We start from the raw sequence: 12,382 nt of genomic DNA on the forward strand, positions 1-12,382 counted from the left end.
TTACAGTTTCATGAACAATATTTTATGATGAGTGCTATTTACATCAAGTGAAAGTGATGTTATTTATTTTATGTGACATTATGTGTTGCTTTACGGGTGCTTGTGAACTGTCAGCCTTCGTTGATATTTTGTTCGGCTTTGACCGATAGAAATGAGTTTAGTCGAAAATGTTTATGAGGAAAGGAAGTTTTTGAAAGTTATGTCAAGCCATGTCTTGTTTCGAACTTTGCCTATCTGATTGTCTAGCAAGGGCGATGTCCCTACTAGACCAGGAGTTTGTGAATTTATTTCACCAGGAGTTGTGAATTAGTTTCACCAGGAGTTTGTGAATTCGTTTCACCAGGAGTTGTGAATTAGTTTCACCAGGAGTTTGTGAATTCATTTCACCAGGAAGTTTTTGAAAGTTATGTCAAGCCATGTCTTGTTTTAAACTTTGCCTATCTGATTGTCTAGCAAGGGCGATGTCCCTACTAGACCAGGAGTTTGTGAATTAGTTTCACCAGGAGTTTGTGAATTCGTTTCACCAGGACTTGTGAATTAGTTTCACCAGGAGTTTGTGAATTCGTTTCACCAGGAGTTGTGAATTAGTTTCACCAGGAGTTTGTGAATTGGTTTCACCAGGAGTTGTGAATTGGTTTCACCAGGAGTTGTGAATTTGTTTCACCAGGAGTTTGTGAATTTATTTCACCAGGAGTTGTGACTTCGTTTCACCAGGAGTTAGTTCAGATATGACATAAGTTCCAGGAAAATAGAACAGCAGATCGCTTTTGATAATGACAAGGAAAATGATTTAGTTTTCTCGGATCTTTTACTTAAAATCCCGAGTTTACTTAGGAGTGGTTTGACAAAATCAGTTTTTAGTGAAATATATTTCGGCACGTGTCCACTGAGTACACCAAGTACTCAGTCCTGCATATGTTTTAAAAATGTGCAGGTTGAGCAGTGATGACGGCGGGCGGTGTTGAGCATAGACGATGAAGATCATTCGATAGAATAGTACTTGGATGCGTCGTGTCTCCATACACGATGTCATCTGCTCTTGACTCTTCCGCTGCAATGTAAAAGTCGAGATTTCATTCTCTTGTACCATGCACTCTGAATTTTATATATATTCCAAGTTATTTCAGTTCAAGTTCAGGTGTGCCACAGTTTTCCCCTTTCTTCCCCGCTTCTTTCATCCTCCCCTAGTCACGGTCAATCGGGCTTTCTATCCTTAGAAAGTGCGGTCGTGACACCTAATGGGGGACGGAGGGATTACTAATTAGGGGACGTCCCATTTAAATCAATATACTAAACTGATAGCTAATTAATTAGGGAAAAATGTGTCTTACCAAGTTAATGTATTATATTAAAAATCCAATTTTATTTAGATTCTATCACATGTCACACATGTGAGACATAAAAGTTACATTCTCCCACTTGGGAAACATGTGGGACACAAAGTTTTCGATTCTCTCACTTGTCACACATGACAGAGCCACAGTAAAATAGAAATAATGAACATAAGGTGCGCATAATATTGGACTTTATAAATACTTTCATCATTGACAAACATAAGTATTATATTAGTGAGACTACTAATGTGGGTCGCTGATGCACTTTTTATTAGCACTAAATAAACCTGCAAGTATACAGAGTATATATAGTATAGCTAAAAGTCAGTACCAGATATCAAACACGGGGAATAGAATCACAGACTGTCTACCTTCTACTAAGCTTCTTTCACTATTTGGAGAAACGAGAGTTTTGAAAATTTTGAAAACAAGAAAAATTTGAAAGCAATAAAACAACTAATTTCAACAAATTAAAGAGGTAAAAATATGAGAGATAAGAGAATTTCAGGGATGTGCGTTCACAGTTATGGTTATACAACTTCCAACTACAATACACTAGCACAGTTTATACTTCGATAGAACGAGTCACATAAATTATGGCCATGTCACTAGGGTTATAAATCCTAGATTCGTAACTCCTAAAAGCTCCTAAGACCCTTGAAAAGTCCTCACTCTCAATTAACAGTGACGTTTTAAGGGAAGCTAATTGTAGTGCATACTAAGTGGATCTAACTCGTCAACCTCCTCTCACGATTATGTAGCAAGTTATGTAAAATCTTCATCGAATGTGTCACTCAAACATGAAGTATTACAGAACAACTTAGGGAAGAAACGAAGTAAAAACAAAACGGATATTAAATAGAAAACGGAATTGTATAACCAAAGTCGTTACTAACACATCCCTAGAATCCTATGAGTTTAGTTACACATAATTGAATAAGCTATAAACATAGAATGTAGGGAAAACAAAGTGAACATAAGAACTAAAACAATAAAACCCAAAGGTTGAATCCTTGTAGCTTTGATCTTCTCTTGATTCCTTCTTCAACCTCTTGCACAATGAAGAACTCTCTCAATTTTATGCTCTAGAATTATGAGGCAAAAAGAAGATCCTAATGATAAACTGTGCTAGGGTATTGTAGTTGGAACTTGTATAACCATAACTGTGAACGCACATCCCTGAAATTCTCTTATCTCTCATATCATCTTTTAGCCAATTAAATCCATAGCATAAATTTGAGAGTTCTTCATTGTGCAAGGGGTTGGAGAAAGAAGCAAGAGATCATCAAAGAGCTACAAGGATTTAACCTTTGGGTTTTATTTGCTTTAGCACTTATGTTCATTTTGTCTTCACTTCAATCTATGTTTTTAGCTTATTCATTTATGTTTAACTAAATTTATAGGATTCTTAGGATGTGTTAGTAACGACTCTGGTTATACAATTTCGTTTTCTATTCAATATCCATTTTATTTTTACTTCGTTTCTTCCCTAAGTTGTTCCGTAATACTTCATGTTTGAGTGACACATTCTGTGATGATTTAATATAACTTGCCACATAATCGTGAGAGATGTTGGTGAGTTAGATCCACTTAGTAGACACTACAATTAGCTTCCCTTAAAACGGAACTGTTAATTGAGAGTGAGGACTTTTCAAGGGTCTTAGGAGCTTTTAGAAGTTATGGATCTAGGATTGACAACCCTAGAGTTAGTAATCTATGCTTGTACCGCATGGGCATAAATTATGTGACTCGTTCTATTGAAGTATAAACTGTGATAGGGTATTGTAGTTGGAATTTGTATACCATAACTGTGAACGCACATCCCTAGAATTTTCTTATCTCTCATACTTTATCTTTTTTATTTAATTGCATTTAGTTGTTTACTTGCTTTTAATTGTTTTTATTTTCAAAAATCCAAAATTCTCTTGTTTCTCTAGATAGTATTTGACGCTTAGTACATAATAGTTAGTTGCAATTATATTCCCCGTGTTTGATATCCGATACTGATCTTTTGCTATACTAGATCTATCATGTATACTTGCAGGTATTTTTAGAGCTAATAAAAAGTGCATCAACTACTAATAACAATCTTTTGATTCCCAACTTCTTTACTCTACAACCTGTAGCCCTTCACTCCATCTTGATATCCCAAGAAAATGCACTTTAAAGCTCTTGCTTCAAGATTTCCTTGCTTTATGTGAGTGAAAGCTCTATAACAAAAAATTCTCAATCTCTGATAGCCTTCATGATTACCATACCATCTGTTATCTGCAGTGTCATGCTTTATGGCTGAACTGGGACATTTGTTGATCAGCTTTGCAGCAGTGTAAATTGCCTCTGCCTAGAACCTCTTAGGGACCCCTGATATGAGCATCATGCACCTTACTCTTTCTAGCAAGGTCCTATTCTTACGCTCTGCTGTCCCATTTTGCTGTGGATTCCCTGGTGCAGTCATATGCCTCTTTATTCCTTTCATCTTGCAGAAAGCGTCAAAGTCATTTGATAAGAACTCCAGCCCATTGTCTGTTCTTAGGCATTTTAAACCATACCCTCTTTCAACTTTTATAGCTCTGCACCATGTTTTAAACTTATCAAAAGTTTATGATTTTTCCTTAGTATCCAGACCCAGACGTTCATGCTAAAATCATCTATTATACTTAGAAAATATCTTCCACCCCCTATAGAATTATATGGACTATGGCCCCAAAGATCACTATGGCAGTAATCTAGTGGTCTTTTGGAGCTATGTTTTCGTGATCCACATGGTAACTTCTTTCTCTTTCTTAGCAAACAAGATTCACACAACTTTATTGTTGTTTCCTGATCATTACAGTTGAAAACCCCTTTCTTTATCAATTCTCTAAATCCTTCTCACCAACATGCCCCAATCTTTTAAACCATAGATTCAAGCTATCATCGGCAGTTACACAAGAGCTCCCAACAATAACTAGAGCTTCAAGACAATATAGTCTATTTCTTCTAGAGGTTGTTATAACAGTAGCATTGCCAATCATAACTTTCATACACCCATTTATTTAAACACAAAGGAACATCCAACTCTGACATACCAAGAGATATTAGATTTCTCTTTATGGTGGGTATATATCTAACTCAAGTCAACAATGCAACAGAGCCATCATATACTTTAAAACAAATATTTCCAATTCCCTTAATAGCACATACCTGATTGTTGCCCAATAATACAAATCCATCAGCTTCAATGAGACCTTCAAACCATGCCTTGTGAGAACATATGTGAAAAGAACACCCGAAATCCATGATCCAGGAATCTGCTATTTTCTTCTCTGTCTCATTCATGATTCGAGCAACCTCCACATTAGCTGTACAATCAGCCGTATTCAGATCATGTCCCATACTAGTGCGTTTCTGAAGCTCCTTTCGCCTTCAAAACGCAGTGAACTTCTACCAGAGTGATAGCTTTCTCCCTTCCATACAAGATGGCATCCTTTAGATGATCAAAGGATTTGGGAAGTGCATTCAAAAGTAGTATCGCCTTGTCTTCATCTTCAATGTTTTCAAGATCGTCGGTTGCCTTATTGAACTCATCAAGTTGCTCTTCGACCGGCTTCAATTCATTGAATCTATACGAGTACAGGCGTTGCTTCATGTAGAGACGATTGGCGAGGGCCTCTAACTTAGCCAACATCTGCAGCGGTTGTCTCCTTCGTGACCTCCATCGGCACTTTATCTCCAAGACACATAACAATGGCACTATGCGCCTTTTCAAACATCTGTCGCTTCTTGGCCGAAACTTTCTCATCTTTATGGTATCAAAATTGTGGCATCTCTAACATGGTGGGTCATTAATCGAGTTTGGGGTGTTACATTAAGATCGATATTTTAAGGTTTGGTACTTTTGGGTTTAGGTGTAGGGATTAGGTCACCATCCATTTTGTTTATATTAAATTATGAAATATTTTTAAAATAATAAATAAATCATTATATGGGTCTAAAATTATAAATGTATTTTAATAAAAATTGTACTTCTTCCGTCCCGGCCTTAGCTAGATATTTCTATTTAGGCACAAGAATTTAGGTAGTGGTGTTTAGTGAATTAAATTATTAATAATAAAGTAATAGAGAGAGTAAAATAAGCAAGAGAAAGAGAGAGGCTAAACTAAAAAGAGAAAGAGATAATAAAGTAAGAGAGATGATAAAGTAAGAGAGATAAAAGGATAACGTAGGAGAGAAGAGTGAGTTGATTGTTGCCAAATACTATGAACATCTCATTTAGGTTGTGTGTGAGGTTATTTGTTGAGAATTTAGTTTATTTCAACAAATAACCTCACTTACGAAGAAAGTAATTGACATGTGTTGCAATTTTAGTTTCGACCTATTTAATTATATATCTTTATTTGTATAATAAATTGTTATCGCGTATATATTTGTAAGTTTCAAACTTGATATATCACCATTACTCTTAATTTGAATTCTCAATTTCAAATTAATTTGTGTGAATAGAAAATTAATTGGATCTTGCATATGTGAACAAGTATACATAAAAATTAAAAACCATATTCCCAACATCTATAAAGGGGAGATATGTAGATTAGGATGAGAATAAGTAGATTAACAATCTGGCTATTTTAATTATAAAAAAATGGAATCATATAAGTTGACGTTTCGTATTGAATAATATACCACGATAGAGTAATAATTTAATTAAGAAAAGTTGAGGAGCGAACGTGTGAGGTGCGTGATTATTTTTTAAGTTGGACAATGCATCATTAATTTTTAATTAAGAAGAGTTGACATATTACAATTAAGACGAGAACGTCTGATGATGCGAGATTATAATTATATGGTGTAAATCCAGGTTGTCTGGAACAATTAACACCAAAAGAAAATATTGATATACTAGTTATTAAAATTATGCATCTTGATGTAAATTCTCCATTAAATGTCTCATATTTTCTTATTTGAATACACAGATAAATGTCTCATTTTAATTTTATCATTTTTTATAGTGAACTCTATATTTCACTAAGTTATTATCATTCACATTTTATTATAAAATATATATACAAAAGTATAACCTACGTTCTTCTAACTTTTTCTATTAACAAAGTCAATTAATTTTTCAAAAACCGTACCAGTTAATTGTGAGACATTTAAAGCAGGCCGTAGGGAGTAATAAAAATAATACTTCCATTGTCTCAACTAAGTTAGAGCATAACTTTTGAGTACGAAGATTAAAAAATTGTGATTATTGGTAAATGAAAATATAATAAAGAGAAGAATAAAATAATACTTCCTCCATTCCATAATAATAGAGTTATTTTGCCATTTTGGTATGTTCCATAGTAGTAGAGTCATTTCCCATTTTAGTAAAAGTCAACACTTTTCTTTCCATTTACTTTGCTCTCTCTTACTTTATTCTATCTTCATCTCTCTACCATTTTCTTTTACTTAACTCACTTAACACGAGTTTTCTTAATCTCTGTGCCGGAAAGAAATGCCTCCATTACTATGGAACGGAGGGAGTACAAAGTACACCCGTCTCATTCAAGATGGTCACCTTTCTTTTTTTGTTTGTCCCAATCAAGATGGTCACTTTCTAATTTTGAAAATAACCTCCGCTCTCATCTCTCCTCATTAAAATATTGAACTACTTTTTTCCTCTCTATTTTATTCCACCCAACAACACTTCCTAAAATCCCGTCTCACTCAAAAATGTGGCCATCTTGAATGGGATGGATGAGTAAGAAAGAGTAAAGTTGTTATGACAAATAGGGCAGTTGTGAATCGAGAAACAAAAGAACGTAAATAGACACAGAATTTACGTGGTTCACCAATGTTGTGTTGGCTACGTCCACGGGAAAGAATGAAGAACAAATTGTATTATGACTGCAGTTTTCAGATACAGATTGCAGAATTATGAGCTCTACTCTCATATATATATGCACACATTAGACAGACTGAGCCTAGAAAACATAATCTTATCCCAATTAGGAAACCTAATCCTATACAAATTCAAGGCATATTAACAAAAGTATATGATGAAATAAAATAACACTAACTTAGTTGGAATGGATGGAGTAATAATTTTGTCTGACAAATAAACAAGCCATATATATAGGGATGTCAGTGCAGCCTGCAACTCGTAGGCTGGCCCGAATAGCCAGCTACATTTAGGGGGTTAGGGTTGGAAATTTCTAGCCCAATAAAATTGTAACCCGATCAGCCCGCAACTGAATAGGACTAACCCGAATAGCTGGCCCGAAAACCTGATAAAATTTTCAGTGTTTTGTTTGTTTGACTCCTAATTGACATTTCATTGATTATTTTTATAATATAAATAACTAAAAAATAATCTTTATTTTGGTACTTAAATATACACATTACTCCCTCTGTACCACAATAAGAGTCATATTTTTCCCTTTCATTCCATCCTACGATAAGAATCATACCATCTTTTATCATAAATGGTAACTAGGTTCCATTTTATATTAACTCACTTCACTCACATTTTATTATAAAATCAATATAAAAAAGTGATGTCCATATTTCACTAATTTTTTTTCTCATGATTCTTTCTAAAGTTAAACAATTTCTTAAAATTTGTGTCGAATCAAAATTAGACATAGTTGGTGGGAATAGTATATATGACTATCCAATACAAAATGACAACTTGTATTCGTGCAAAGAGCAACTTCAAATTTTGATCCTCCCAACTAATTTGAAGATTGCATATACAAAGTCATAAAATGTGGATTTGTAGAGTACTAGTATATATAGTTGAGTTTTTATCACAATTCACGCAGCTCGGTTTTAGTAAATACATAGTGTACGTATAAGTGGGAGAGAGAGAGATGGAAATAGAAAGTAGGCTAATCTCGATAGAGACTATCACACCATCTTCTCCAACTCCAAAATCTCTTCAAAAACACCAACTTTCATTTTTTGATCAAACTACGCTTCCCTCATTCAGTCACTTTGTCTACTTGTACTCATCAAATCCCAAATTTTCCAATTCCCGAAAATCAAAGCAGCTAAAGAAATCCCTATCAGAGGCCCTCTCCATATACTACCCCCTCGCCGGCCGAATCGTCGGAAACCTCTACGTCGACTGCAACGACGCCGGAATCCCCTTCTCGGAGGCCGAAGCCGACTGCGACCTCCGGCAAGTCATAACCACCCAAAACCGTACAAATTTGAAGAAGTTTCTACCTTTGACAACGGATGATCTTTGCCTGGCCGTTCAAGCCACCTATCTCCGCTGCGGCGGCCTCGCCGTGGGGATCAGCCTCGCACACAAGATCTCCGACGCGTTATCTTTTGTCTTGTTCGTCAACACCTGGTCCGCCCTCGCGAGAGACGGTGGTGCGCCGGCGCCGCTCGTGAAGTTGGACACGGCCACCTATGCTCCGCCGCTGGACATTCTCCAGTCCCCTTCTGCAAAACTATTGGAGGAAGAGGTCACCGCCAGTACCTTCTTGTTCTCGGCCCCAGAGATCGCTGCTCTCCAGGAAAGGTACACCGCGGCGGGAGGGCATCGTCCGAGCCGGGTCGAGGCACTATCGGCTTTTATATGGACCTCCTACGTGTCGGCAGTCGGCGTTAGGTCCGACCAGGGTTACACCTGCGTAGTGTACAATTCGATAAACTTGAGGAGCCGGGCCCACCCGCCTCTGTCCGTACACCAGTTCGGTAACTTGATTGTTCCTTCCACGGTGGAGGCGGTGCCCGGGGACAGCGGCGTCCAGCTTATACGGAAGATGAGGGAAGCTTCGATGGCGGTCAATGCCGGGTACGTGGCTGGGCTGAAGAAGAGGGAGATGCAGTTGGAAGTGCTGCGCAATACAAGTAGAGCCGCGGTGGATAGATTCTTCTTCTCAAGTGTGTGCAGGATTCCTTTGTATGAAGCGGACTTTGGGTGGGGAACACCCGACCGGGTCATCAACGTTGGCATGCCTGTCAAGAATGTGGTATATTTTATGGATACAAAGAGTGGGGGTGGAATTGAGACAAAAATTCAGTTGACCAAAGCAGATATGGAAAAACTTGAAGCTCTTCTGATGATAAAGAGTAAGTTGTAATGTTAAAATTTCATAACTACTACTATTATATACTCTCTCCGTCCTATTAAATATGCAGTGTTTGGGTATCGACACAAGTTTTTATATAGTGTTGTTTTGTGAGTTAAGAAGAGAGAGTAAAGTAAGAGAGATGAAAAAGTAGAGATAGAGATGTTTTCATTTTAGAAAACGTTTCATTTTTAATGGAATAAACAAAAAAGGAAAACGTTTCATTTCTAATGGAACAGGAGGAGTATATTGCATGTGGTGCGGGAAGTATTTCACTTGTTTGTACTTAATTATACGTTTGTACCAACTCTTTGTACTTATGTACTCATTTCATCCATATCAATAAATTTCTTATTTAAACTGGAGGAGTTTTATGAAAATATAAACGAAATTTGAGTAAGATCCAAATTCATTTATGTATTTTTTGACCAATAAATCATTTTAGTTAGTTACCAAAATTTGTGTACATTTCGTGAATTTATATGCAATCAAATTAATAGTATTAAATAAAATAGATGGATCTCCTACACTATAAGGTGATTTTTACCACATGAATCCCGTGGGTTGCATCGGGCTATATGAAACCCATGATTTTTACCAATTTAACCTTAGTTTTGAGTTTTGATATGTTCCATACTATATGTGCAAGTAGATATATAGTTTATATGTATGTATAAAATGAATTTTGATTTTATAAATAAGGTCAAATATGAACCATGATAAAAGAAGTGACATATACTCCCCCGTCTAATAATAAGAGTCACATTTTAGCATTTCAGTTTGTTCCACAATTAAAATCACATTTCACTTTTATTATAAATGATAAATAGGTTTCACATGCCACTAACTCACTTCACTCACATTTTATTATAAAACTAATATAAAAAATTAAACCATGTATTTCATTAACAATCTCCTTTTTTATTATAAAACTAATATAAAAAAGTAAACCACAAATTTCATTAACATTCTCCTTTTTTATTATAAAACTAATATAAAAAAGTAAATCACGTATTTCATTAATATTCTCCTTTTTTATTATAAAACTAATATAGAAAAGTAAACCACAAATTTCATTAACATTCTCCTTCACAAGTGTGTGCTTGTTTCCTTTTTAAGAAGCGGATTTTGGGTGGGGCGAACCTGACCGGGTCATAAATGGCAGGTTTTCTTTAAAAAATGTGGCATATTTTATCGATACAAATTGTACTTGTTTGTACTGTACCAACTCTATGCTTGTCAAGTAGATCCTATCATTTACATTATATCTTTCTTTCAAAGTCATGTATCACACTTACTGTGATCATATTAAAATAAATATATAGTACGCAATTAATTCTAAGTATGAGTACATGTCATCTCCTATTCATAGGGTAATTTTCACATGTATCTAGTAGCAGCCCAAATAATTACTAATTTTTCATCTTAAATTGGGCCGATCATTAAATCTACTGTGGACGCCAAACCTGTAATGTCTGATGGAGTTAGTGGTCCAGGAACCGGCTTGGCCAGTGCTGGGTCCGTCACTGAGAATAAAACATCATCCCCAAACTAAATATTCATTATATTTATGGGTATTGATAGGAAATATCATCAACCTTTTTATGAAATTGAACTTTTTTTGCAAATTTTTAAAGTGGATGTAAAATTATTATTTTTTAGATTATGTTGATTTCTCAACTCGACGCGATTTTTATATTTCCGATGATTTAAACTGACGTGGCCCAAATGGCTGCATGGGGTCATATTTTTATGGACAAAATTGAGGAAATAGTGGAGACAGAATCAGCTTCGTGACTTGATATAAAGGTTGACCAATCCATGAGAGGGCTTACTTAAAATTTTCTGATTCAGGTTGGTTATCCTGGTAATTATTAACTAGAATGGGCTTTAATTTGGGCCCAGTATTCGTAAAGCTAAAAATCGACACTACTAAGAATGTGCCTCTATAATAGGCCCACGTTCACGGCCCATATGTATGTAATCGATTCACGAAATTAAATTATTCGCATCTTATCCACAATTTAATATCACGTGACGCATTGGTCAAATTTTAAATTACTGAATTTACGTAAAATGATCACTTAACACATAAATTTTATGCTCGTGCAATTACGGAAAAAAATTAAGAAACAAATAATTATCGGGCTTGTTTAATACTCCCTCCATTTCAAGATAAGCGATTCACATTCCTTTCTGAAACGTATCAAGATAAATGAGTCATTTTCTTTTTTGGCTTTCTCTCTCTTACTTTTTCTCTCTTTTTTATTAACTCTCTTACTTTATTCACTATCCACTTTACTAACAAAACCTCATTTTCTTAAATCTCGTACCGAAAAGTTTGTGCTCATTTATCTTGGGACGGAGGAAGTATTTTAATAGGCTCCTATTTATATTTTTAAACATTAATTTAATTCGACATATATTTTTAAATATAGTTAACAAATATTAGTGGGTGCATTTTTAGTAGGTAAATAATACTCCCTCTGTCCCATTAAAAATGAAACGTTTTCCTTTTTTGTTTGTCTCATTAAAAATGAAACGTTTCCTAAAATGGAAACAACTCTATCTCTACTTTTTCATCTCTCTTACTTTACTCTCTCCTCATCAACTCACAAAACAACACTACATAAAATCCCGTGTCAATTCCCAAATGTTTCATTTTAAGTGGGACGGGGGGAGTATATTACTAAGATTATTAATAATATATTTAATTGCCTCGGACGCGGCTCTACTGCAACCGGCATTTTGGGGAGGAGACTGCAAATTCAGCAACACGTACTATCTCTATTGCAGCACTCGCGGCCACTGCATGTCTCTTATAATTTTTTTTTACTTTACAAAAATTGATTTTTTATTTATAAAACATGTGGTGTTATTCTTGAAATCAAATTTCGGTTTATTTCGGCATTGAGTTTATCTAAGGCCACATTCAAAAATTTAAAGAGTGTACAATGATTGAGGTTTTAAAAAATAAACAAAACTTCAAACTATTTTTGA

At 35.3% G+C, this 12,382-nt stretch overlaps 1 protein-coding gene across 1 annotated transcript; it reads left to right on the forward strand.

Annotated features, from left to right (window-relative positions):
* The first annotated feature begins 8,135 nt into the window (after window positions 1–8,135).
* LOC125224371 (stemmadenine O-acetyltransferase-like) lies at window positions 8,136–9,742 on the forward strand. Its single transcript, XM_048127763.2, has one exon. The coding sequence runs from the start codon at window positions 8,168–8,170 to the stop codon at window positions 9,392–9,394; it is 1,227 nt and encodes a 408-aa protein (XP_047983720.1). The 5' UTR covers window positions 8,136–8,167; the 3' UTR covers window positions 9,395–9,742.
* Window positions 9,743–12,382: the final 2,640 nt, after the last annotated feature.

Source organism: Salvia hispanica, chromosome 1 (assembly GCF_029641045.1).
Source record: "Salvia hispanica isolate PSC_SH4W2 chromosome 1, Shi_PSC_v1, whole genome shotgun sequence".
Lineage (NCBI taxonomy): Eukaryota > Viridiplantae > Streptophyta > Magnoliopsida > Lamiales > Lamiaceae > Salvia > Salvia hispanica.